Source organism: Eschrichtius robustus, chromosome 16, assembly GCF_028021215.1.
Source record: "Eschrichtius robustus isolate mEscRob2 chromosome 16, mEscRob2.pri, whole genome shotgun sequence".
Classification (NCBI taxonomy): domain Eukaryota; kingdom Metazoa; phylum Chordata; class Mammalia; order Artiodactyla; family Eschrichtiidae; genus Eschrichtius; species Eschrichtius robustus.
The window spans coordinates 12,607,282-12,632,521 of record NC_090839.1 but is presented as its reverse complement, the minus strand read 5'-3'; the positions used below and the strand labels follow the sequence as shown (position 1 = coordinate 12,632,521).

Here is a 25,240-nt window from a genome sequence, read left to right as displayed (position 1 = left end):
GCAGGTCCTCCTGTTGATACTTTTATCACCAATTTGCCCCTGTCCTCTTACCCTCCCTTTCCTTCGCCCTGTTCCATTTCTGCTGCCAGGAGTGGTTTGGCATGGGGTGGTCCCATCTGCTTGTCAGAGAACCGATCAGGATGGGTGCGGTCAGTGTTTCACATCTTAAATCCCGGATGTATTAGCTTTGTGAGGGAGCTCCCTGTTAGCCACAGCTTTCCTGAAGCTCCCTTGAAAACCCACCCGGGAACTCGGAAACTGAGCCTCTCCCCCGCGTCAAAACATGTATATTTTGTGATTGGCGTAGGTGAGATCAAGTTGGAGCACTTTCCCTCCTGAGAGAAGTGTCTGTATTTTTGGCTTTTTAAAAAGTAAGCTGGTAGAAAGCCCACTTCAACACAACTTACGTACTTTAAATAACTTGTATTCTATGGAGTTAATAATTGTGTTTAAACTCAGAGCAGTAGAGGGTTGGCTTTTGGTACTAATCATCCAGTTTAGTTTGCAGAGCCATCTTCTTAAACCAAACCAAATTGAAAACAAAGCCAAACCCTGTAGAAAAGTTTGGCTGTGAGAGGATGGGAGGTGGGTGCTCGTGAAGGTGAAGATTGCGGATTTCTGTTTTAGGCTCTGCTGACTGCGGTGACGTCCCCGCACATTGAAATTCACGAGGGTACTATCCTGCAGACGGTCAGGACATGTTACAATATCTATTTGGCCAGCAAAAATCTCATCAATCAAACCACTGCCAAGGCTACTCTTACTCAGATGCTGAACGTCATTTTCACCCGCATGGAAAACCAAGTGGTGAGCGGTAGCAGTTATCAGCTGCTGGGGGGGCGGGACACCATCCCATGCTGTGAACTATTTCATGTGTGGCCTCGGTGCTTGGTGAAGATTCATAGCATTTTAAAATCAGTCCCTTCCTCCTCTGAGTGCTCTGCACTCTGTTTTCATCCTTGCTTTAAAAAGCAGAGAGAGAATCTAGCATGGGTTTTGAAATTTGCATTCAGAATTTGCTTTGAGTTTGCTGAAGGAATTTATTTCCTTTTTTAAATTCTGTCCTTCTGTTTGGAAATTTTTTATGCAACAGGCTGGCCTATTTTCTGTTCCTTATCAAAACGCTGGATCCATTTAGATTGAATCCCTTTTTCGTTGCCTTTCAGTTGCAGGAGGCCAGAGAATTGGAAAAACCAATCCATTCGAAACCCCAGTCCCCTGTGATCCAAGCTGCAGCAGTGTCCCCAAAGTTCAGTCGTTTGAAGCAGAGCCAGGCGCACAGCAAACCAACAACTCCTGAGAAGACAGATTTAACCAATGGTGAACATGGCAGGAGTGGTTCTGGAGAAGTGAGCTCAGAGAATGGAGATGTGCCCAGAGAGAGAAACCCGTCGCTATCAGGTACGGCCCGTGCGCTTCCCTGTCCATCCTGTATCCGAGGGGCAGGTGAAAGAGTTGTCTGGTGTCATCGCAGGAAACCTCTGATAGCAGCTCTTCTATTTCTGGGCCTCCCCCTTGACTTCCCTTTCACTTTTCTCTCACGAACCACAGCCAGTGAGGCATGGCGTCGCAGATCACGTTCTCAGTTGTGCAGTTTTCTTTGGATAGTTCCTGGAATGTACTGATATCTAGCCACTGCTATTTGATGTCAGCTTCAATGCCATGGGTTCACTTTGGAGCATTTGTCTCCCAGGAGTTAATCGTTTGGGTGGTTGATTGTTCAGTGTCTGTTTTATCTCCCAGAGGAGGACAAGGACCTCCTCTGTCACGTATCCACAGGATCTCCGTGCTTTGCCCACTGCCAGACAGTTAGTTGCTATTTATGGACATCTGTGAAAGGAGCCAGAAGGTGGGTGGGTGGGTGGATTCATAGAGAAACAGATAAACAGGTAGCTTTGTTTTTTTCTTCTGAGACCAAGTACACTATTTGGTTGTGTTTGCTTTTTTAATTGAAAGAGATATTCCACACCTGATGATAGTCTTAAAGTAAGTAAAACATTAGGCATGAAATTTTGGACTGGGTTGTCATATATTTCTGAATGTTTGCATCTCTCTCTGGGCAATTTGTACAAACCAGATCCTAAGTTCATATATTTTTCAAGAATGTACCTTCTTCCCAAGTGATTCTGCCAAATAATTCTTCGCTCTAGCTGACGGCTCTACAGTGAAGTATCTGACCCGCCTTTTTTTTTTTTTTTAATTTTTTTTATTGCGGTAAAAGTCACATAATATAAAACATACTGTTTCAACCATATTTAACTGTATGATTCAGTGACACTAAGTACATTTCACATCGTTGTGCCACTCTCACCATCATCCATCTCCCAAAATTTTCACCTTCCTGAACTGAAACTCTGTCCCCATTAAACACTGACTCCCCATTCCCCCTCCCCACCCTCTGGCCCCTGGCATCCAGCAGTGTACTTTCTGACTCTATGAATTAGACTATTCTAGGTATTTCGTATAAGTGGAATCAAACAGTATTTTTCTGCACCTACTGTATATTGAAACGCATTTTTAAGGTTAACTTAATATACGTCTACAAACAGATTGTGTTTTTTTCTCCCCTGTGCTATACAGTAGGTTCTCATTAGTTATCTGTTTTATGCATAGTAGCGTATATATGTCTGACCTGCCTTTATAATTGGTCTCATATCTTCTTCTGCCCCATTATTGGTAATGACGTCTGTTGGTGGTATGTTGCTACCAGAGAGACCATACTTGAGCAGTTTTTGTTCATCTGTAATTTACCAGTGCTTGGCACAGGTAGGAACAGACCAAGTGTTGTTGCTGGAATGTTGTTCTGTATCAGTTTACCCAAGGCAGGGATCAAAGAAAAAGTTGCCACAAAGAACTGCATGTGTGTCTCGTGTGAACACTGTTGCAGGCTACTCAGTCCCACTGCCATGTGTCTTGGACGGTGCTCAGGAAGTCCCGGCCCAGCCTCTGTATGTGTCATCGTCTTTGCCTTATGAACTCTCAGGGCAAGGACCGGGCAGGTTTGTACTGTAACCTGTATCAGACCGTGTTCAATCGATAAATATTAATATTTAAACAGGCCGTAGTAAGCCTAGCTGTGCAGATGTAAAAGCACGCCTCTCTGAGCCGTAAGAGCGTCCTTCCACTACAGCCCATTTTCCACAAGGCAGCCAAAGTGATCTCTTAAAAGCATGAATTAGATCACCACCACCCCCCTGCTTAAACCCCTCTGATAATTTCCCATCCCGTCCCATTCAGAGTGAAGTCTGTGCCTGCCCCATCCCCACAGCTTCTAAGGCCCTGTGTGGCCTGGCCCTGCCCACCTCCCTATACCTTTCTTTTACTTCCTTTCCCCTTGTTTGCGATAGTGTTTCTGGTTCTTGAAAGTGTGGTGCTTGCTCTTGGTGCCTTCGCACTTACTATCCCTTCCTTGTCCCCCCGCTTTGTCTTCAGGTCTCTCAGTTCTAACTGATCCCTCTCTCTGAAGCTCCCCATCACTCTGTCCCATCATCCTCTTTTATTTTCCTCATAGCACTTTTTTTTTTCATCCTTTGTAAGGTTACTTTATTTTGCTTTTAGTCCAGCGGCAGATTTTTTAAATATATATAATTTTATTTATTTTTTGGTTGCATTGGGTCTTTTTTTTTTTTTAACATCTTTATTGGAATATAATTGCTTTACAATGGTGTGTTAGTTTCTGCTTTATAACAAAGCGAATCCGTTATACGTATACATATGTCCCCATGTCTCTTCCCTCTTGTGTCTCCCTCCCTCCCACCCTCCCTATCCCACCCCTCTAGGCGGTCACAAAGCACCGAGCTCATCTCCCTGTGCTATGCCGCTGCTTCCCACTAGCTCTCTATTTTACATTTGGTAGTGTATATATGTCCATGCCACTCTCTGACTTTGTCACATCTTATCCTTCCCCCTCCCCGTATCCTCAAGTCCATTCTCTAGTAGGTCTGCGTCTTTATTCCTGTCTTGCCCCTAGGTTCTTCATGACCATTTTTTTTTTTTAGATTCCATATATATGTGTTAACATACGGTATTTGTTTTTCTCTTTCTGACTTACTTCACTCTGTATGACAGACTCTAGGTCCATCCATCTCACTACAAATAACTCAATTTTGTTTCTTTTTATGGCTGAGTAAATATTCCCTTGTATATATGTGCCACATCTTTATCCATTCATCTGTCGATGGACACTTAGGTTGCTTCCATGTCCTGGCTATTGTAAACAGAGCTGCAATGAACATTGTGGTACATGACACTTTTTGAATTATGGTTTTCTCAGGGTATATGCCCAGTAGTGGGATTGCTGGGTCGTATGGTAGTTCTGTTTTAGTTTTTTAAGGAACCTCCATACTGTTCTCCATAGTGGCTGTATCAATTTACATTCCCACCAACAGTGCAGGAGGGTTCCCTTTTCTCCACACCCTCTCCAGCATTTATTGTTTCTAGATTTTTTGATGATGGCCATTCTGACTGGTGTAGGATGATATCTCATTGTAGTTTTGATATGCATTTCTCTAATGATTAATGATGTTGAGCATTCTTTCATGTGTGTGTTGGCAATCTGTATATCTCCTTTGGAGAAATGTCTATTTAGGTCTTCTGCCCATTTTTGGATTGGGTTGTTTGTTTTTTTGATATTGAGCTGCATGTGCTGCTTGTAAATTTTGGAGATTAAACCTTTGTCAGTTGCTTCATTTGCAAATATTTTCTCCCATTCTGAGGGTTGTCTTTTCATCTTGTTTATGGTTTCCTTTGCTGTGCTGCATTGGGTCTTCGTTGCTGTATGCGGGCTTTCTCTAGTTGCGGCGAGGGAGGGCTACTCTTCATTGTGGTGCATGGGCTTCTCATTGTCGTGGCTTCTCTTGTTGCGGAGCACAGGCTCTAGGTGCGCAGGCTTCAGTAGTTGTGGCTCATGGGCTCTAGAGCGCAGGCTCGGTAGTTGTGGCGCACGGGCTTAGTTGCTCCGCAGCATGTGGAATCTTCCTGGACCAGGGCTCGAACCTGTGTCCTCTGTATTGGCAGGCGGATTCTCAACCACTGCCCCACCAAGGAAGTCCCCTTCATAGCACTTATTACTACCCCACATCACTGAAGAGTTTGTGTTCACTTGCTCCCGGTCTAAGACCTTGGCCACCCTGTTCACCACTATATTCCCAACACCTGGTCTGGTGCCCAGCACACATATTCAGTAAGTACATTTTTTTAACTTAAAATTCTGTTCTAACAAAGTATGCTTTACACTTAGTATATTGCTGTGGATTTTGTTGCCAGTATGATATACCCTGTGAGGCTTCTCCCAAGAACGTGGGCATCAGATTGCCTGTAGAAATCACACCACAAACCTGCAAATGGTAGGTCAGAATGGAGGTGCACCGTCACCCTTACACAGAGTGATGGGCTTCCAGTTCTCCAGATGTGACGCTAAAGAAAGAACGAGTCCTTCAGGAGAACCGCTTGAGGAGCCTGGGAGGCCTGAGAGGAAGGGCAGCCTGCGAGGCAGATGGGGGAGGTGCCGGCCTGGGGGACACTGCACCCCAGGGTAGAGTCCAGGCTGCCGAGGCCCCCAGGCTCCAGTGCCTCTGTGGCAGAGGACACATCCAGCTCTCCTGCGGGTTCCATCCTGTGGAATGGCCGTCACGTAGCCACCCCTGGCTAGGCAGTCACTGTGCCAGGCGTGGGGCTCGCTACCTGGGTGCTCCACATACGTTGTCCTGCTTTACTGGGAACCCTTCCTGGGCCTTCTTGGGATAATGTGCCTCCCAGTGAAATTTGTGTGGATGACAGTTCACCGACAGACCAGAGCATCTTTTTCCCCTCAGCAGTTTTTCATCCCAAGTTGATAAATCGACAATTTGTCAGTCTTATCGGCCTGACCAAGAAGTGGATCAGATAGCTCTTTGTAAATTCGCAAAATGAGATTTTTGAGCCTGTGACGTACTAGCTTATGTGAATTTTAGGGCATGGCCAACAGCCTTCCCTTGGGACCTCACCCCATTTGTCCACTCACACCCCTCCGATGGCCCAACTATTCTTGTCAATTTTTTAAAAAACAGCTTGATTGAAATACAATTCACATTCCATAAATTCACCCGTTTAAAATGTACAGTTCAGTTCTTTTTAGTATGGTCACAGAGTTTTGCAACAATCACCACACAGTTTTAGAGCATTTTTATCACACCCAGCCCTGTACCCACGAGCAGTCACTTCCCCTTTTCTTTTAAGTTTATTTTTAAGATTCTGACTCTTTAACTCCCAGCATTAGACTTTAGCATTTTTACATGTATACAGCTAATATATAGCTGTTGTAGGTACAGAGTTACCAGTGTGTTCACAGATTTCTTAGCTCACTTTTTTCATCTTGCAACCCATTCTTTAAGGGAAAAACAACCCAACTCTTAGGTACTACAGAATAGAGAAATGTATCCTCCCTCAGCCAGTGTGGAGGTTCTGATCACACAGCCTGGGTTCAGATCATGACTGACCACTTAGTAGCTCTGTGACCTTGAGCAAAATCTTTAACCTCTCTGAGCCTCAGTTTCCTCATCTTTAAAATGAGAATACAACTGGTACTTACAGTTTTGTGAGAATTAATGAGAACAGTGTCTGGCACTTAGGGCTCTATAAGTGTTTGCTGTTATTATCTTCCATATAAGTTTCAGCTTAAAAAATGAGTTAGTTTAGAGAAAAAAATTACAAATATTTCAGATGGTAATCAGACGTGAAGATAATGGGAACAGTGCAGTAGGATAACATGAGTCTGTTTTCCACGTTAACGATACCAGATCCTCTGCTTTAGGAATTTTATTATTTTTGTCGACCAGAAAAAAAAAAAGGGTCTGGGGAATTCCCTGGCAGTCCAGTGGTTATGACTCCACGCTTCCACTACAGGGGGCGTGGGTTCAGTCCCTGGTCGGGGAACTCAGATCCCGCATGCTGCACGGCGCCGCCTGGCCAAAAAAAAAAAAAAACTAAAATAGCTTTAAACAAACAAAGTTCTCAGGCTAACACTTTATCAAAACAACAAAATGTACCCACAGGTCCCCCTTCTTTCTGACTTGTTTTTGACACAGCCTGCTTTACAGGGAGGCTTTGCAGCTCATTGGTTTATAGCATTTTTATTAGCTGTGTAATGGACATTTATTTTGGGACAATAAGTTGTCCAATGTATTTCATACATTTGAGGAACCGTATTGGTACGTGGCCAGAATGTGACAGCAAACAGCTTTGTGCCTTGGTTTTTCCCTTTAGTTTTCTTATGCGTTACCAAATGCTTAGATGCTGGACAATCACCAAAGCCTCGTTTCTAGGAAACAGGTGTATGTCATATTTCATTGTCACCACATGCACACACTTGCCCCTTCTAACTCCAGGTCTCCCTTCTCCCACTCTACTTTTTCCCTAGCATGTAGCAGTATAATTTACTTATTTATTATCCTAGCTAGGATGTAAGCACCATGAGGGTAAGGATCTTTGACTGACTGATTAATTTTTATTTTTTTAATTGAAGTATAACTGACTTACCACCTGATATTAGTTTCAGGTGTACAACATAGTGATTTGATATTTTTAGAGGTGACAAACTGTACACAGTTATCACAATATTATTGACTCTGTATCCTGTGCTGTGCATTACATCCCTGTGACTTATTTATCTTGTAAGTGGTAGTTTGTACCTCTTAATCTCCTTCACCTATTTTGCCCCATACCCCACCCCCCTCCACTCTAGCAACCACTAGTCTGTTCTCTGTATCTGTGAGTCTATTTCTGTTTTGTTATATTTGTCCATTTGTTTTGTTTTTTATATTCCACATATAAGTGAAAACATAAAGGATTTGTCTTTTTCTGACTTATTTCACTTAGCATAATACCCTCTAGGTCCATCCATGTTGTCACGAATGGCAAGATTTCTTTCTTTTTTATGGACTAAAGGACTCCTAGCCGAGTCACGTCCCTTCTAAGGAGCCTTCCTGGAATCCTGTGCCATCCCCGTTACTTAGGCTTGCCCCTCATTGGCTAGAACTGGGTCACATGGCCACCCTTTCTACTAGGAAGGCCAGGAAACGTAGGCACAGCCCCTTCCGAAAGGAAGAAGGATCTGAGTTAGGTAACTGGCAGTGCCTGCCTCGGGGGTTGTTGTCTAGCTGGCTAGGGAGGGGGTGGCAGCAAGGGTTTCTCCAATCTGAACCTAGTCAAGGTGTCCATCTTATTTTACTTGGGGACAGAGTCTGTGAAACAGGTAGGGTCTGGTACCTAAATCAGTAACGGCCAGGTGGTGGCCGCTGGACTTCCCCGCAAACCAGCAAAACCAGTGCTTTTTAAGTGTACTCTGAACTTTGCAAGGATTTGATTTGATTTGGTTGTCTCACATTTTCACAGCAGGCTTGAAACTTAAACACAGCAGCCTTCTTAGTGGTCGTTACACCATCCAGGAAAGCCTCTTCTGAGTCCTGCAGGCTGTCATGTGAGCAGGGGAAGCGGCCCAGGGTTCCTGTGTGGAGTCCTGCTGCTTCTGGGCCGCTAGTGGGATTCCTCAGCAGCAGCTCCCTCTGCAGGAACCTTCCGCGGGAGTCTGGACCTCCTGACTCTCCCACCCCTTCCTAGCCTGAGACTGTTTTAATTTTGAATCGGTGCTGGTATGGATCCAGCCTGTCAAGGAAAATAGGTTAAACACTCTTATCCCTCAAAAAAATGGTGATCCTGATGCTGTTTAGATGGAAAAACGGCAGTGAAGGAAAGGGGAGATCCATGTTGAAATGGAAATTTTACTTTTTTCTGTAGGAGTGGAAAGATAGTGAAGGCTTTAGCTAACTGAAAGTGCTTTCAACATGGCTAGTTGGGAAATTCCAATATGGACTTAGTCTCCAGGGCCAGGCAGATGGCAGAAACGAGAAAGCTTCTATCACCAGGGCATCGTGAACGTCTTAATGCAATTAGCGCTCTACATATAAAACACACAGGCCTAAGAAAAATTAACGTTTGAGTGCTCTTCTTTTCAGGCATCATTTTAAACGCTTTACGTGTTTTATCTTATCCAGTTCTCACAAACCCTGTGAGGTAGGTGCTGTTGTAATCATCCTTGTTTACTGCTGAGGAAACCAAGTCTCGGGGCAGTTACTTAAGTTCCCACATTGGGAAGTGGTAGAGCGGGATCTGAACCAGGCATACTGGCTCCAGAGCCCTCACTCTTAATCACCGTGTTGAGAAACATTTTCTCTCTGAGGTTCTTAAAACACCCTACCCTGTCAGTCTCCCATTTTTACCACTCTTGTCAGAGACGTGCTACTAGGCATGTGTTCCTTTCCTACTCTCTGTGCTTGACCTCAATGGAGGAGAGACAGTTGGGAGTGGCAAGGAATGAGGCAGCAGGACGTCTGCAAGTTCTTGTCCTGGCTAAAGGGGACAGCTGCTCCTGGCTCCAGCTGGTTGGGGCCAGTGTTACCAGATATTCTTTCTTTTTTTTTTTTTAAATAGAAGCGAGATCTGGATTTTTATGACATGTCTCCCAGTTTTTAAATGTTCACAGCTAATTCAAAAGTTTTAGAAAGCAGTGCATAGGCACAGCAAAGGAAACAATCAACAGAGTGAAAATGCAACCTATGGATTGGGAGAAAATATTTGCAAACCATATATCTGATAAGGGGTTAACATCCAAAATATCTAAGAAACTCATACAAGAGTAAAAAACCACAAATAACCCCATTGAAAAATGGGTAAAGGACCTGAATAGACATTTCTCAGAAGAAGACATACAAATGGTCAGCAGACATTTAAAAAGGTGCTCAACTTCACTAATAACCAGGAAAATAGAAATCAAAAGCACGATGAGATACCACCTCATGTCTGTTAGAATGACTTTCATCAGAAACAGTTGGAGAGGATGTAGAGAAAAGGGAACCCTTGTACCCTGTTGGTAGGAATGTAAATTGGTACAGCTGTTACAAAAAAACAGTATGGAGGGGAAAAAAAACAGTATGGAGGTTCCTCAAAAAATTAAAAATAGTAATACTTTATGATCCAGCAATTCTGTTTCTGAGTATGTAACCAAAGGAAAGGAAATCAGGATCTTGAAGAGATAATCTACACTCCCATGTTCATTGCAGCATTATTCACGATAACCAAGATATGGAAACAACGTAAGTGCCCATCAGCAGATGAATGGAAAAAGAAAATGTGGTTATATACATACAGTGAAATATTATTCAGCCTTAAAAAAGGATATCCCGCCAGTTGTAACAACATGGATGGACCTGGAGGGCATTATGCTAAGTGAAAGAAGCCAGTCACAAAAAAGACAAATACTGCATGATTCCATTTATATGAGGTGTACCTAGAGTAGTCAGATTCATAGAGATAGTGTAGAAAGGTGGCTGGGGAAATGGGGAGATGTTTGTCGGGGGTACGAAGTTTCAGTTATGCAAGGTGGATAAGCTCTGGAGATCTAATGTGCAACCGTGTGACCAGAGTTAACAGTACTGTGCTATACACTTGAAATTTGCTGAGTGTAGATCTTAAGTGTTTTCATCAGAAAAAAAAAAAAAAAAGGGAAAAAAATAAGGTAACTGTGTGAGATGATGAATATGTTAATTGGCTTGTTTGTAGTGTCTATTTCACAATGTATGCATATATCAAATCATCAAGTCATACACCTTAGATATATATAATTCTTGTCACTTATAGCTCACTAAAGTTTGGGGGCGGGGGGAAGCAGGGTGTAGGCTAAACAGTGCATATCTGCAGACCAGGTGTCCCCGGCAGCCACCACTTCCCAGCCTCTGATTTAACTCATCAAGCCTGCAGCTCCTCTGATGAAATGTATGCATCAGGCTGATATTTCTTGGGCGTTGAATGTGTACAAGGGACTAACAGATTAGAAACTGTCATCATAATTCTATTAAATCATAGCATAAGAGAATGTTGGAACTAGAAAGGAACTTGGAAATATCTAGCCACTTGTTTACCAAATCATGGTGTAGATGAGATCTTAGACGGCTCATAGGTGAATGGTTTTTATTTTAATAGTTGTACATTTATTTTAACACGCATTCAGAAAGTATGATTAGCGTATGAGGCCTGTGATTTTGTGAATATTAGTTACTGTTTAAGGTGAGTTAAAGAGCACTGTTAAATATGTATGTAAATATGTATGTAATAAATATAATAAAAATAAATATAATAATATAAGTGGTGCACGAAAATGGCAAAAATTGTGAAGGTTGTGTGAGAATGACTGAAGGTATGAGTAACACTGATCTAGACTAAATCATCTTATTTAGATGAAAAAACAGGTTTAGAAGATTTTGCCTGTGGCTGCGGACTTTTCTAACTTCCATTCAAGTTCTTTTTTGCCCTCTAAGAAGAGCATATGGCATCAGTATTTTCCACATAAATTTACTTACCCATTTAAATAATTATGATGGTTTGATTTGTCAATTAGCCCTCAGTACAGCTAGGGGGTGGAGAATAAATAAATAGTTATGGTGAGTATCAACTGAAAAAAAAAATGCACAGTTGAGAATAAAAGTTGAGAATTACGTTTTATTGGCGGACAAACCTGAGGACTTAAGCCAGGACCCAGCCTCTCTGAGGGCCTGAGGTCAGGGAGGAGCCAGGGTATAGAGGAGTTTTTGCAACAAAGACCGGGTAGTTGGAACTTCAAAATATTAGTTAATTAAAGAAAACCAGATATCTCAAGTTAATGAATTGAGGACTTTTCTGTGTATGGGAAGATGCAAGAGTCTGGGCTCATTGAAGTCATTCCTTTGATGTGCAGCTTAACTATCTGGGGCCAGTATCCTGTGCTTTCCCATCCTGAGTCCCCTCAGGGTGCACCCTTTGGAGGTGGCTGCAGTGGCTGAGGGCGTGGTGTCATTTGTCTCCATCCTCAGTTCCGCCAGGGCTCACCGTAGGGGGCGACCCTCGTGGCTTGTTGGCTGCAACATCCTTTGTTTACTGATATGATATGTGGGGCAACATTTTTCTTTCACATGAGTTAAGTGCTCAGTGGAAATGAAAATACTTGGTGCTGCTTCTCCAGGATCCAGTGGACCAAGCCCAGAACTCATAAAAATAGTGGCCTGATGGAAAATCCTCGTTAAGGAAGAATTTAAAGGGTTATTTTGGTTTTGTTTATTTAACATGATGGTCTTTTTGTCAGTGATGTTTTATAAATCAGTAATATTTACTTCCAAAAGTCTAGTCAAGTGCTGTTTACTAGTTCTCCCAGAACCAGTTTTCTACAAAAACAACTGGTACCAAACCTCTTCCACTTAAACAGTTAACATTTTATAGAATAATTCAATTTAAAATTTAGTGAATTCTCAACTGTCACATTAGAAATCTCATGCTAAGTTCTGGGTTTGCAGTGTGGGAAAACAAAGCAGCAGAAGGCATGTCATTTAGCAGGGCTCTGTGGTACACGAGGGGAAGGGACAAGATGAAACTCCTTCTTCTATTCTGCCAGGAACCATAGCTGGATACAGTCCAGCTCCTGCCTCCAAGCCGGGGTGGTAGAGAGGGCCCTGGGCCAGCAGCTGTGACTCAGGAAGGAAGAATGTATAAGACAGCGAGGCCTTAGTGTTCCACAGAGGGAAAACCGAGTCATAGAAGATGCTGCCTGTGAGTTTCCAGATTTCCTGGGACACAGTCAGATTTGGCTTTGGAGAGGGCTTATTTGTACCCTTGCCTTCCGACTGTGACTCTTAATCTCCTTCTCCACCTTCCTTAGTTTTCCCTGGAAATGCCCACACGTATGTGTTTGCGTTTGTGTATTTGGTGTATGTGTAGGGACCGAAGATGGAGCTCAGGAAGTGGTGAAGGAGATCTTAGAAGATGTGGTCACGTCTGCAGTTAAAGGTAAGAACCAAGACCCCAGCCTTTCCTCCTACTCGTTCCTTCACAGAAGTCCCCAGCCAGGTATTTTAGTGCCCACCCCCAGTAAACTCATGGAAACTGAGTCTGCCCGTGTCTGCCCAACTTTCATGTGGAATTCAGAAATTACTTGTCGTTAGTGATTCGTGTTCTTCTCACTCGGGTTGGGTTCAAGAAGCACAGTCTGACAATGTTAAGAGTTGGGTGCTCCACATGGAGATGCAGAGGGCCACTCCTGTATACAGCCAGGTTTTTCCAGAAGTGGGTGGGGAGCCCTGAGGTGGTGAATTTTCCTGGCCAGCCATTGATGTATCCAGGGGACTGTCCCCACGTCAGCAGGTATCAGATGCACAGGGAAGCCTTGTTCATTTTGTTAGACTTCATTCTTAACTCCCTCAATTTTTTGGTGTAGTTTCAGTGGAATTAACCTTGTATAGCTCAGAATGACTATCAGATGATTTTTCCTTTGTTTTTACCCAGAATCTCAGGTCAGTGGTTATGTGCTGAACACTCAGCTCCAGTGCCAATAAACCATTAATGGATTGAGAAGTCAATAAATTAGTGGGTTGCAATCAGCGTTTTCTAAATGGAAGAGAATAAATGAAAATAGATGCAAGCTGAATGTGACTCATATAGTAATGTTAAGCATTGTTTCATGAAACATGTTTCAGTGGTTTATTTATGTGCACACGTGTATACTGGGTCATGACTGTTAAAATGTATTTCTTAGTGAGGGTCATGGTCAAAGAAGTTTGACCCACTGCTCTAAGCCTTATCCTTTTATTAATTTAGGGTACCACCAAACTATATTCATAGATTTCATTATTTAACTTTTTATAGAAATGTCTTTTAAATAAAATAATTTTATTTCCTACCTTTAGATTTTTTTTTTTCTGGGACCAATGCACGAAGTCCTCACATAATGAACACTTATCTGTCTTGTTCACTGCTATATCCCCCAGCCCCTAGCACAGAGCTTGGCACGTAATAGGCGCCTGATAAATATTTGTTGAATGAATATATGCTTCAAAAACCATTATGGACGATTATGCTTATTAAGTTGTTTGGTGTCCCTTAAATATATAATGATCCACATGGTAAATTCCTCATAGAGTTCAGCTGTTCTGCTAATCATCAGATGTGCTTTCTTTCATTAAATGATGGAATCTATTTAATTCTTTGTCTTTTCCTTTTCCACATGGCTGCCAGGAAGCTCAGGTCTACATTTCTTTTTTCCTGTGACTGAGGTTTTCTATCATAACTATCAAACCCTTTTCATTTATGTAACTCTTGTTCTCTAACCCCTGTATTAGTAGCCCTTTTTTTAAAAAAAAATCTGTGCTTTTTATGTTTAGCTGGTTCTAATCTTCTTCGGAAGTAGGTAGGGGTGGGCAGGACTGCTGTATTGCACAATTCTGGAGGCACCATTGACCTGGACCACAATATGAAGGAAGCCACCTGGGAGTGGGGCTGTGGGTAATAGACACATATAGCCAGAGCAGGGCAGTGGCTCAGGGAAAGGGAAAAAGCAGTAGCTGGAAGGTTATGTAAATAACTTCTTCTTGGTGTGAGGCCATCTCTTAGGGTAAGTACTAATAACTTGGTGATGACTTTTGCATTGTATTTTAAGAAGCAGCACAAAAGCACGGTCTGACGGAGCCTGAGAGGGTCCTGGGTGAACTGGAGTGCCAGGAACATGCCGCGCCCCCAGCGGCTGACGAAAACTCACAGACCAATGGGATAGCGGACGACAGGCAGTCCTTGTCGTCGGCAGATAATCTGGTACGTTGGTGATCTTCCTATCTGGCTCATTTTGGTTTTTACTTTTTTAGAAGATGCAGAATTAAATCTCTATCAGAAGAAGCGAGTGAAAACCAACAAGCCCTGTTCAATTCTTTAGTCACACCATCGTGGCCTGATAGTCTTTGTGCTAATAGGTTCCATTCTTGGAACGTGCTAATGGTGGTGGTATATAATAGGGTTGTTAAACCGTATTTATTCAGACTTTTAAAAACTTGTATTTCCTGCCCTTTTTCTTTTCTCTCAAAATGGTGTACATTCATTATAGAAAAATAAGAAAATATAGAGAAGGAAAATAAGGAAATAGAAGTCATCCATAATCTTCTAACCCAGAGATAACATTTGTTAACATTTTACTTATACTCTAGATTTTTCTCTCCCTCCCATGTTTTTTACCACTTAAATGTAGTAACACAACGTACATGCTGTTTTGTAACCTGCTTTTTAAATTTAAGGTATATTATGAACATCCTTTCAGGGCCCCCCATAAGTGTGTCTGCTACATTATTATTATTTTTTTAGATAGCTTTGTTGTTTTCTTGAAAACACTATATATAAACATTCAAAACAGGAAGAAATGATATTAACATCCCACCTGAACCCACTCTCTCACTGTACCTTTTCACCAATGTTTCTCAATCTTTTAAATGATCTCTCTCTCTCTCTCACACACATACACACACACACACACACACACACACATACACACACGGGAGCCTTTTTATGTATTTCTTTTTCCCATTCATCACCCTGTTTCATGAAATTTTAAAGCTATTGGTAAACTAGATACCTGTTTATGTATTGTATGTGTATCTGTGCTTTATACATAAAAAGAATGATTTTTTTCCACACCCATTGCCCCCGCCCCCAACCAGTTTTTGCCCCTGTCTTAAGTCTGTATAGGCTGCTATAACAGAATACTATTTACTGGGTGACTTGTAAACAACAGAAATGTGTTTCTCACAGTTCTGGAAGCTGGGAAGTCCAAGATCAAGGTACCAGCTGTTTCAGTGTCTGGTGAGAGTCTGTTTCCTGGCTCACAGATAACTGTCTTCTTACTCTGTCCTTCTGGCAGAAGGGGTGAGGGAGCTCTCTGGGGCCTCTTTAATAAGGACACTAATCCCATCCATGAGAGCTCCACCCTCATGACCTAATCACCTCTCAAAGACCCCACCTCCAAATACCATCACATTAGGATTAGGTTTCAACATGTGAATTTTGGGGTGGAGTGGGGGGCACAGACCTCCAGTCTATAGCAGTCCCCTTGGGGTTACATCATCCCCATTAAGAATGCACTTATATAGGGATGTACTTAAATCCACCCTAGGTGTTTGTGTGTTATGTACTAGGCTGCAACTTTGTTCACTCAACACTGTTTTATGGACATCTTTTTACATCAGTAGTACATATATGTCTAACTAATGTTTTTAATGGCCATGTGAAATTCTATCATGGATTACCATAATGTAACAGTTCCCTATTAGGTTTTTGGGTTATTTTCAGTTTAATCACAGGAGACAGTTCTACAATGAACATCCTTGTAGATAGATCTTATGTCCATCCTTAATTCTTTATGATAAATTCATACAAGTGGTATTGTTGGGTAGGAGTTGGAAGCTTTAAGGCTTTTGTTCCTTAACATCAAATTAGGCGGCCAGGAGGGCAATGGTCGAATTTCTACCCGCTTGGAGGCTCTCAGCACTCATTTTCCCATTCCCTCATTAAAACTGGGCAGTAGCATTCATTCAAATCTTTGCTGGTCTGATGGAAGAAAGATCCTGCCTTAATAATTAGTAGGAAGGTTATTTTGGTTTATCTGTTATTTGCATTTCTTGGTGAATTGCTTACTCATGCTTTCTGCCTGTTTTTCATTTGGGAGTAGGGTTTCCATATTTCCTGAATGAATTATGAGAACTTTTTGTATGTTGAGGATTTAATCCTTGTCATATGTTGCAAATATTTATTTTAAAAAAATTTTAATGTAGCTTACTTTTTTAGTTAAAGAAGTTTATTTTAAAACAAAACACCTGTCATTTTTTTCCCCCATTTATCCTGCAATAATATTCTTAGAAATACCTTTTTTACCCAAGCTAATATAAATAATTACCTATATTTGTTTTGGGTTTTTTTATGGTTTAACCTTTGCTCGTTTATCATTTTAAACCACCCACACCCACTTTTTGAAGGACAAGGAACAATTTTTAGAATTGCTGTAATGACTCCCCCATAAGCTCCTGTTTTGACATATTGTTTCCTCCTCCACATCCCTCACTTCCCCATCCCTCACTTCCCCATTGAATAAATATTGGGTGGGCCAAAAGGTTCGTTCAGCTTTTTCCGTAAGATGGCTCTAGTAGCGCTTAGTTGTCTTTAACTTCATTTGAAACAGGTTTGTTAAATTGTATGTGACAGCTGTCATATCAGCAGACATTTAAAAAAAAGACATCAAAATTGGTGAATTTTTGTGTAGCCATTTTAATATTGAAGATGGAAGAAAAAAAGCAACATTTTCATGCTTTATTATTTCAAGAAAAGTAAAAACGCAGCTGAAATGCATAAAAAGATTTGTGCAGTGTATGGAGAAGGTGCTGTGACTGATCAAATGTGTCAAAGGTGGTTTGCAAAGTTTTGTGCTGGAGATTTCTCGCTGGACGATGCTCCAAGGTCGGGTAGACCAGTTGACGCTGATAGCGGTCAAATCAAAACAATAATTGACAACGATCAATGTTATACCACGCGAGAGATAGCTGACATACTCAAAATATCCAAATCAAGCGTTGAAAATCATTTGCACCAGCTTGGTTATGTTCATCGCTTTGACGTTTGGGTTCCACATAAGTTAAGGGGAAAAAAATGTTTTGACCATACTTCCACGCGCGATTCTCTACTGAAACGTAATGAAAACGTTCCTATTTTAAAACAAATTGTGACGGGCAATGAAAAGTGGATACTGTACAACAGTGTGGAACGGAAGACATTGTGGGGCAAACGAAACGAACCACCACCCACCACACCAGAGGCCGGTCTTCATCCAAAGAAGGTGATGTTGTGTATATGGTGGGATTGGAAGGGAGTCCTCTATTATGAGCTCCTTCCGGAAAACCAGATGATTAATTCCAACAAGTACTGCTCCCAATTAGATCAACCGAAAGCGGCTGTCAAGAAAAAGCATCCAGAATTAGTCAACAGAAAACGCATAATCTTCCATCAGGATAACAACCCAAGACCGCATGTTTCTTTGATGACCAGGCAAAAACTGTTACAGCTTGGCTGGGAAGTTCTGATTCATCCACCGTATTCACTAGACATTGCTCCTTTGGATTTCCATTTATTTCGGTCTTTACAAAATTCTCTTAATGGAAAAAATTTCAGTTCCCTGGAAGACTGTAAAAGGCACCTGGAACAGTTCTTTGCTCAAAAAGATAAAAAGTTTTGGGAAAATAGAATTACGAAGTTGCCTGAAAAATGGCAGAAGGTAATGGAACAGAAGGGTGAATACGTTGTTCAATAAAGTTCTTGGTGAAAATGAAAAATGTGTCTTTTATTTTTACTTAAAAAAACCGAAGGCACTTTTTGGCCCACCCAATAATTTAAATTTTCATGAGATAATTATATTTCTTATTTTTGAAGAGTTATCCTCTGGTTTGGACCCTTTGATTTTTCTCATCCTTGTTCTAATCTTAGGAATCAGATGCACAAGGACATCCAGTGGCCTCCAGGTTCTCGCACATTCTGCAGAAGGACGCCTTCCTGGTGTTTCGCTCCCTGTGCAAGCTGTCCATGAAACCCCTGGGCGAAGGTCCCCCAGATCCAAAGTGAGCACACAGCAGTTCTTGGCCGTCTATAACCCAAATGACCCAGGAGGATCTTGGGGGCTCCAAGAAACCCCAGGGCCTTGTCCCCTGGTTGGTGTAAATTCAGGAATTTACAGGATGGTTTTACAACTTTTTCAGGCTCAGGCAGGTCCCCTAGTCCTTTCATCATGAATTGTCTCTGTGTTCCCACCAACCATGATTATTGTGCCCAATTTTCCTTTCCTTGGTTTACGTGCTAAAAATAATCAGTCTATTGAACATTCATCTTCTTTTTACTGACTAATGAATTAATTTAATCTCCTGATCTGGGGGTCCACCATCAGGATGCATAGAAACCTCAATTTCTTACCCTGATTGGAAACTTCTGCTTTGTGGATACAGATTTAAGCCCCAGATTCAACTCAGGGAAGCCAAACCTTTATAGAGTCAAGGATGTACCACAAGGATGGTAGTGCTGTGGAGTGTCAAAGCAGAAGTTCTGGAGCCACAGGGAGCTGTGTTCAGCCCTGGCTTACTTGAGGCCAACTTCATGGCCGTATGAGCTACTAAACCTCATCTGAAAAATGGGAATACGGAAAATCACCTCACAGGATCAATGATATGAAATGATAGACTGACATCCCAAGCATAGGGCCTAGTACTTTATGAGAGTTTTATAGTTACTATTATTATTATTATTATTATTATTATTATCATTATTATTATTAGTCACTAATAATAATCCTCACTCTTCTGTTAAGAATATGATGACCGTTAGGGAAAAGACTCATGAAAGTTTCCCATTCTTTGCATCCCTTGTGCGCAGGGGTGGGGAGCGTGAGGCAGATGGGTGAAGAGCACTGTTCTCCTCGTCTCTGAAGGTAGAGCGGGACAGACGCTTGAGGCTCACATGATTGATGTGAAGTGATTGGTTCTATTAGATTAGTTGCAGAACCAGCTTTCCAGAGTCAGTGTGCACTTATTTTGCTCCTGCTCGGTTCTGTGCTTTATGACGGGGAGTTGGCAGCTCTCGTTCTCCCAGGGCCTGCAGGTTCTGTGAGAACCCACCTCATGCCATCTGCCCTCATTCTCTTGACATTTAGGTGCTGTTGCCAATTCTCAACTCCCTGGCTTCTCAGAAAATCCTGCTCACTGGTAGAGGAGTGAGACCTTCTCAAGAAACATCCTTTCTAAAATTTCACCTTTCAGCTCTGTCCTTGTTTTCCATTTCCTTTGCCAGATCCCACGAGCTGCGCTCCAAGGTAGTTTCCCTGCAGCTCCTCCTCTCCGTGTTGCAGAACGCTGGCCCGGTCTTCAGGACTCACGAGATGTTCATCAATGCAATCAAGCAATATCTCTGCGTGGCGTTGTCCAAAAACGGCGTCTCCTCAGTGCCTGATGTCTTTGAGCTCTCTCTTGCCATTTTTCTTACTCTTCTTTCAAACTTTAAAATGCACTTGAAGATGCAGATAGAGGTATGGACTCCAAATTGACTTTTTTTTTTTAAGTTTGATGACTCTTTTGCCTAACGTGTTAACTGCTGGCAGCATAGTCCCCAGGAACTAGAGTTATACAATCTACTTGCTGGTACCCCAAAGAAGAATTTTTTGAGCAAGAGAACACCTTTTCATAAAAAGTTACTGCCCCCAAATCTTGTATACCTTTCATTTTAACCAAAGGTTTAAATCATATGGTCTGTGTGTTGGGCTCAGTCCCCAAACATGTGCCTATAAGTTGTTTGGGATAACTTGAATTAGTTTCCAAATTGAGAAATCAGATTCTCCATGAAAATCCAGATTTGTGATTTCTCTCAAAAAACCACAACCCCGGTCCTGCCTTTCCACGTAGCAGCTCTTGGTGGTTTCTCAGGAGCAGCTGCTCCCTCTGATGGGGCCGTGTTCTCGGTTCACTGTTGTCCTACCCTATTAGCTCTTCCCACCCAGGGTTCCGGTGCTGGTCAGCAGTGTGTGGGCCTCACCTCTTCTCCTGCCCGGGCTGCTTCACTCATAGGCTCCGCCTGTTCTTCAAAGGCTTTGGGGGTTTTGAGCCCTAATTTAAACTATTAATTGGTGTCCTCCTTTATCTTCTTCTTGTCGTATAGGTCTTTTTCAAAGAGATTTTCCTGAACATTTTAGAAACATCAACAAGTTCTTTTGAGCACAGGTGGATGGTCATTCAGACCCTGACAAGGATCTGTGCAGGTATTTTCACCCTGAGGGTGCTCATCTATTTGACTTGCCCAGAAACACCTTTGATGCTTTCATTCTCCAAAGTCCAGATTAAGACCTTTAACTCCTCCTTTTAGAGTTTTAATGAAGTGCTGAGGAAATCATTACCTTAAAGGCTGCTGCTAACCTAATGATCAACTCAGACTGGTTTGCCCAGGACTTTCTGATTCTAGCATGGGAAGTCCCACGTCCTGGGAAACCCCGTAATCCTGGAAAACCAGGACACTTGTCACCCTACCTACAAGCTGAACATGGTTTGTAAGTCACAGGGTCCTGGGTCTTGGTGCTGCCAACCCTTGATTGGATGCTAAGGTAAATGTGGATTTCCCTTACACCGTACAATTGTGTAGCTATAAACCGAGCATCTATTTGTTATCAGAGTAACTGCATAAAAGTTACACAACTTTAAGAATTGGATCGGGCAGTTGTTCTCCCTTTCTTTGATGAGGAAAGCGAGTTGTAGAGAGGTGGAAGCAGCTGCCTAAGATTTCAGTTAGTACCAGGGCAGGCCTAGAAAGAGGGCCTTCCACACTCCTGGTCCTTCCAACATGCATTTCCAGAGTGAGGTGTGTCCAACCTGAGTTAGTAATTCACTGGGAAAAGTTTTTGACCAAGAAATCTCATTTAAGAAGATAACGTAACTGCTGTCTGTGTTCAGTCAGAATTTCTAATATCCATGTGTTATTTTCCAAGATGCCCAGTGTGTTGTAGATATTTATGTCAACTACGACTGTGACTTAAATGCTGCTAACATTTTTGAGCGCCTCGTAAACGATTTATCCAAAATCGCTCAGGGAAGAAGTGGACACGAGCTGGGAATGACACCTCTGCAGGTACAAACACTGAGAACACTCATTTATATTTAAAGTTCATGCATTTCAGTAAACATCTGTCGAGAGTCACCCCGTGCCAGGCACTGTCCTTGGTGCTGGGGATACAGCAGTGAAAAAAACACAGACACGCACCTCCATGTGCACAATTGCTGTGGTCCCAACACTTAAAAGCAAACAGTGAAGAAGTAAGCCACAGAGAAAAATAAAGCAGGGACGATAGAGAAGGGATGTTGGAGGTGAGGGTGGTGCCATTTTTAATGGGGCATCAGGGTAGTCTCCCTGAGAAGGTGACACTTGAGCTGAGACCTGTAGGAAGCGAGTTCACTCTGTCACCTTTCCATAGATCATGTGAAAACAGGATCCCAGGCTCCAGTAAAGGCAAAGGAGATTGCTTCTTATTAGATTCCCTCATTATTAGAGTGCCTACAAAGAGAATAGGATTCTTAACCTGAGGTCTCTGAAGAAACTGGTCAGAAGGTCTGTGAGCCACCTGGAATTATATATAGAATTTTGGTGTATGGGCATTTTTCCTAGATGAAGGTCCGTAGTTGTCATTAGATTCACAGAGAGAGATCCATACTATTTTAGATGCTGTTTTGAGTCTAAAATGTTTGCTTTTTTTTTTTTTTGGCTGCGTGTCCTGTGGGATGGTCCCCCGACCAGGGATTAAACCTGGGCCCTGGCAGTGAAAACCCGGAGTCCTAACCACTAGGCCACCAGGGAACTGCAACATTTTTTAAGACATTTACAACTTGCATTCAACTTTTAAGAAATGCTACTTAAAAGGGAAAAAACCCAGTATTTTTATTTACTTGCAGAATAAGCCTTAAAATGGAATGCTTTTGTGGGTGTTTAGGGGATAATGGTATGTCCACAATCATTCATCTGCTGCATAAAATTCTCTTCTCTTTTTTCAGGGTCACTAGTTAAGACCCTCTTACTTATTTATTTTTTTAAATGGTATTTTTAAGTGTTTTGTTTAATTTAAACAAGCAATGAATGAGAACTTTCTTTTAAAAAATCCAGATAATACTCTGTTTTAGGAATGCACACATCCCATATTTTTGCTGCTGGGGAGTTTGTAATGAACACCTTTAAAGATGTTCATGGTTTTTGCAGTGAGCCATCAATATTTATGTCACCCGTTAGCTTTTCCTTGGGTTAATAGCACTGAATGTCAGTGCTTATCTCGTGTCGTCACAGGATTCCCGGAGCCCTCTAGATGTCGGCACTTAATTTATCTGCTGAGTCTCTGTGTCGTGTCACTTTTGTCCTTTAGGAGCTCAGTCTGAGGAAGAAAGGCCTGGAGTGCCTCGTGTCCATCCTCAAGTGCATGGTGGAGTGGAGCAAAGACCTGTATGTGAATCCCAACCACCAGGCCAGCCTCGGTGAGAGACCCCTGCTGCAAACATCCAGCCCTCACCCCCACCCCATACGATAGGCTACTCACGTCGTCGGGAGAAGCTATCCTGATATAGGTGTCTTAGAGTTAGCAAAACACTTTCATTTGCAGACTATGTGAAGTATTTTAAATGTTCTGTTTTTTCATCCATCTGGAATTTGGGGGGAAATAGTGTGAGTTGTGCTCAAACTCCATTTTTCCAAAAGGGGAGCCAGTTATTCCAACATTTTTTTAGTAGTCTCTCCTTCCCTCACTGATTTGAAGCACCACTGATTTGGTTTATGATATACCAAATTCTCCTGTGTGCATAAGTCTGTTTCTGAATATTCTGTTCTATTGATTTGTCTGTTCTTGCACCAATACCACGCCTTTCAAATGCCTAGAGTTCTTAGCAGTGAGTTTTGATACCTGCTAGGACAGGTCCTCCTATTCATTGTTCCTTAAGTGTCTTGACTGGTTTTGTACTTTTATTCTTTCATGTGAATTTTAACATTAGCTTATCAAGTTCCACAAACAAGTAAGTTGTTAAGTAAAGTAACTGAGTGATATCAAGGTGCTCATGACCCTTACAGTACAAACTTTATTGTTACAGGTCTGGGAAAGGGAACTGCAGAGCCAGACCTCACCTCAGCCGTGTCTCTGTCCCATCTGTTTATTTGGTTTCCTTTGCTTTTGTGTCATCGCAGGTCAGGAGAGGCCCACGGATCAGGAAATGGGGGACGGGAAAGGCCTTGACATGGCGAGACGGAGCAGCGTGACATCCATGGAGTCCACGGTGTCCTCGGGGACTCAGACAACTGTCCAGGATGATCCGGAACAGTTTGAGGTCATCAAGCAACAAAAGGAGATAATTGAACACGGCATTGACCTGTGAGTGTGGCTGTCGCTCTAGCTGAATCTCTTGGGAACCTGGCACTGACTCCTCAAGACGAAATGCCTGTTTCCAGAGACCAGTGCTGGCACTTGTGGCCAGGCCCGATCAGGCTGGGCTTGGGCTGAGAGTGCGTGTGTGTGAGAGAGAAATTTAATAGCTTTGTGTGGTTGATGCCTGGTCTTTTTTTCCCCCCTAATTAAAAATATCAAACCAGTTTAGAAAATACAGAAAAACATAAAGCAAGAATGTTAAAATCACTCATACAATTACTACCTAGAGGAAATCACCGTTGGTAACATTTTTTTCTAACTGTGTATTGTGAAAAATTTCAACATACAGAAAAATTAACTTCTGCCATATTAGTGTTATCTGTGTATTTTTTTCCGGAACCATTTGAAAGTAATTTGTAGCCGTCATAATATTTCAGCTGTACATAGTTGAAAAATAAGGACATTTTCCCTTATAACCACATCATCATCATTACAGTCACTGGTAAATCATCATGTTTCTTTTCAGTTTTTTATACACAAAAGTACATACACACACAATCTCACATCCTGTCCAACTTTTGAATGATTAGTTAATTTTGTAAACTCAATTTATTTTAAAAGTTGATGTTATAATACTCATTTATTAATTAAAATGTTGATCTCCTCATTTCCACTCTCACCATCCCTGCATCCCGCCCCCCAGTCTGTTCTCCCACAGCAGCTAAAGGAATCTTTTAAAAACTTAAATCAGGTCTTGTCACTCCCTGCCTACAGTCATTGCAGGTTTCCCATTTCCTCCCCACAGCCCGATCCAGCCTCCAGCCTCCCTCACTGACCTCATCCCCTTCCAGTGCTCCTGGGTCACAAAGGGCGTTTCAGTCCCTTGAACACCTCAAGCTTTTTGCCCTATTGCACCTTCTGCTTAGAATATTCTTGGATCTTTTTCATTCTTCGGGCTTGGCAAAGCATCTCTTCCTGAAAGAGGCCCCCGTAACCACGCTCTCTGAACAGTTCCGAGGTGTTCTCTGTCCCTGCACCACAGTCACAGCCTGTCCTCACAGTCCTTGCCACAGTTTGTGCTTATACATGAAGATCATTCCCCAGTGCATGGCCTGGTAAATAACAAGTTGAATTTATATGTCAATTAAGTTTGCCTGCCTTTAACAGAAAATCCAGAAATAACAGTGCTTAAGCACCATTAAAGGAAATCCCAAAGTGGACAGGCTAGGACAGTTGCAGTGGCTCTTATGGACGTCAGAGACCCAGGCTCCTTTTATCTTTCTGCTTCACCATCTTGAATACAGTTTTCATTTTCAGTGTTGCCTCATGGTTTAAGAGGACTGCTGGAGCTCCAGTCATCACACATATATTCTGGGGAAGAAGGGGAAAGAGCAAAAAATGTATACCTCCCTGCCAAGTCAGCTTTGTTTAAGGATCCTTCCTAGAAGTACCCACACC

General features: G+C 42.2%; 1 protein-coding gene across 1 annotated transcript in view; it reads left to right on the top strand.

Annotated features, from left to right (window-relative positions):
- The window catches only part of ARFGEF2 (ARF guanine nucleotide exchange factor 2), a 97,485-nt gene that overhangs the window by 23,393 nt on the left and 48,852 nt on the right, over positions 1 to 25,240 (top strand). Inside the window, exons 5-14 of the mRNA XM_068525226.1 lie at positions 628 to 807; positions 1,167 to 1,401; positions 12,778 to 12,846; positions 14,492 to 14,643; positions 18,346 to 18,476; positions 19,696 to 19,930; positions 20,557 to 20,656; positions 21,377 to 21,516; positions 22,796 to 22,904; positions 23,605 to 23,788. Of these exons, the coding sequence (XP_068381327.1) occupies positions 628 to 807; positions 1,167 to 1,401; positions 12,778 to 12,846; positions 14,492 to 14,643; positions 18,346 to 18,476; positions 19,696 to 19,930; positions 20,557 to 20,656; positions 21,377 to 21,516; positions 22,796 to 22,904; positions 23,605 to 23,788 (1,535 nt within the window). The remainder of the gene's footprint in view (positions 1 to 627; positions 808 to 1,166; positions 1,402 to 12,777; positions 12,847 to 14,491; positions 14,644 to 18,345; positions 18,477 to 19,695; positions 19,931 to 20,556; positions 20,657 to 21,376; positions 21,517 to 22,795; positions 22,905 to 23,604; positions 23,789 to 25,240) is intronic.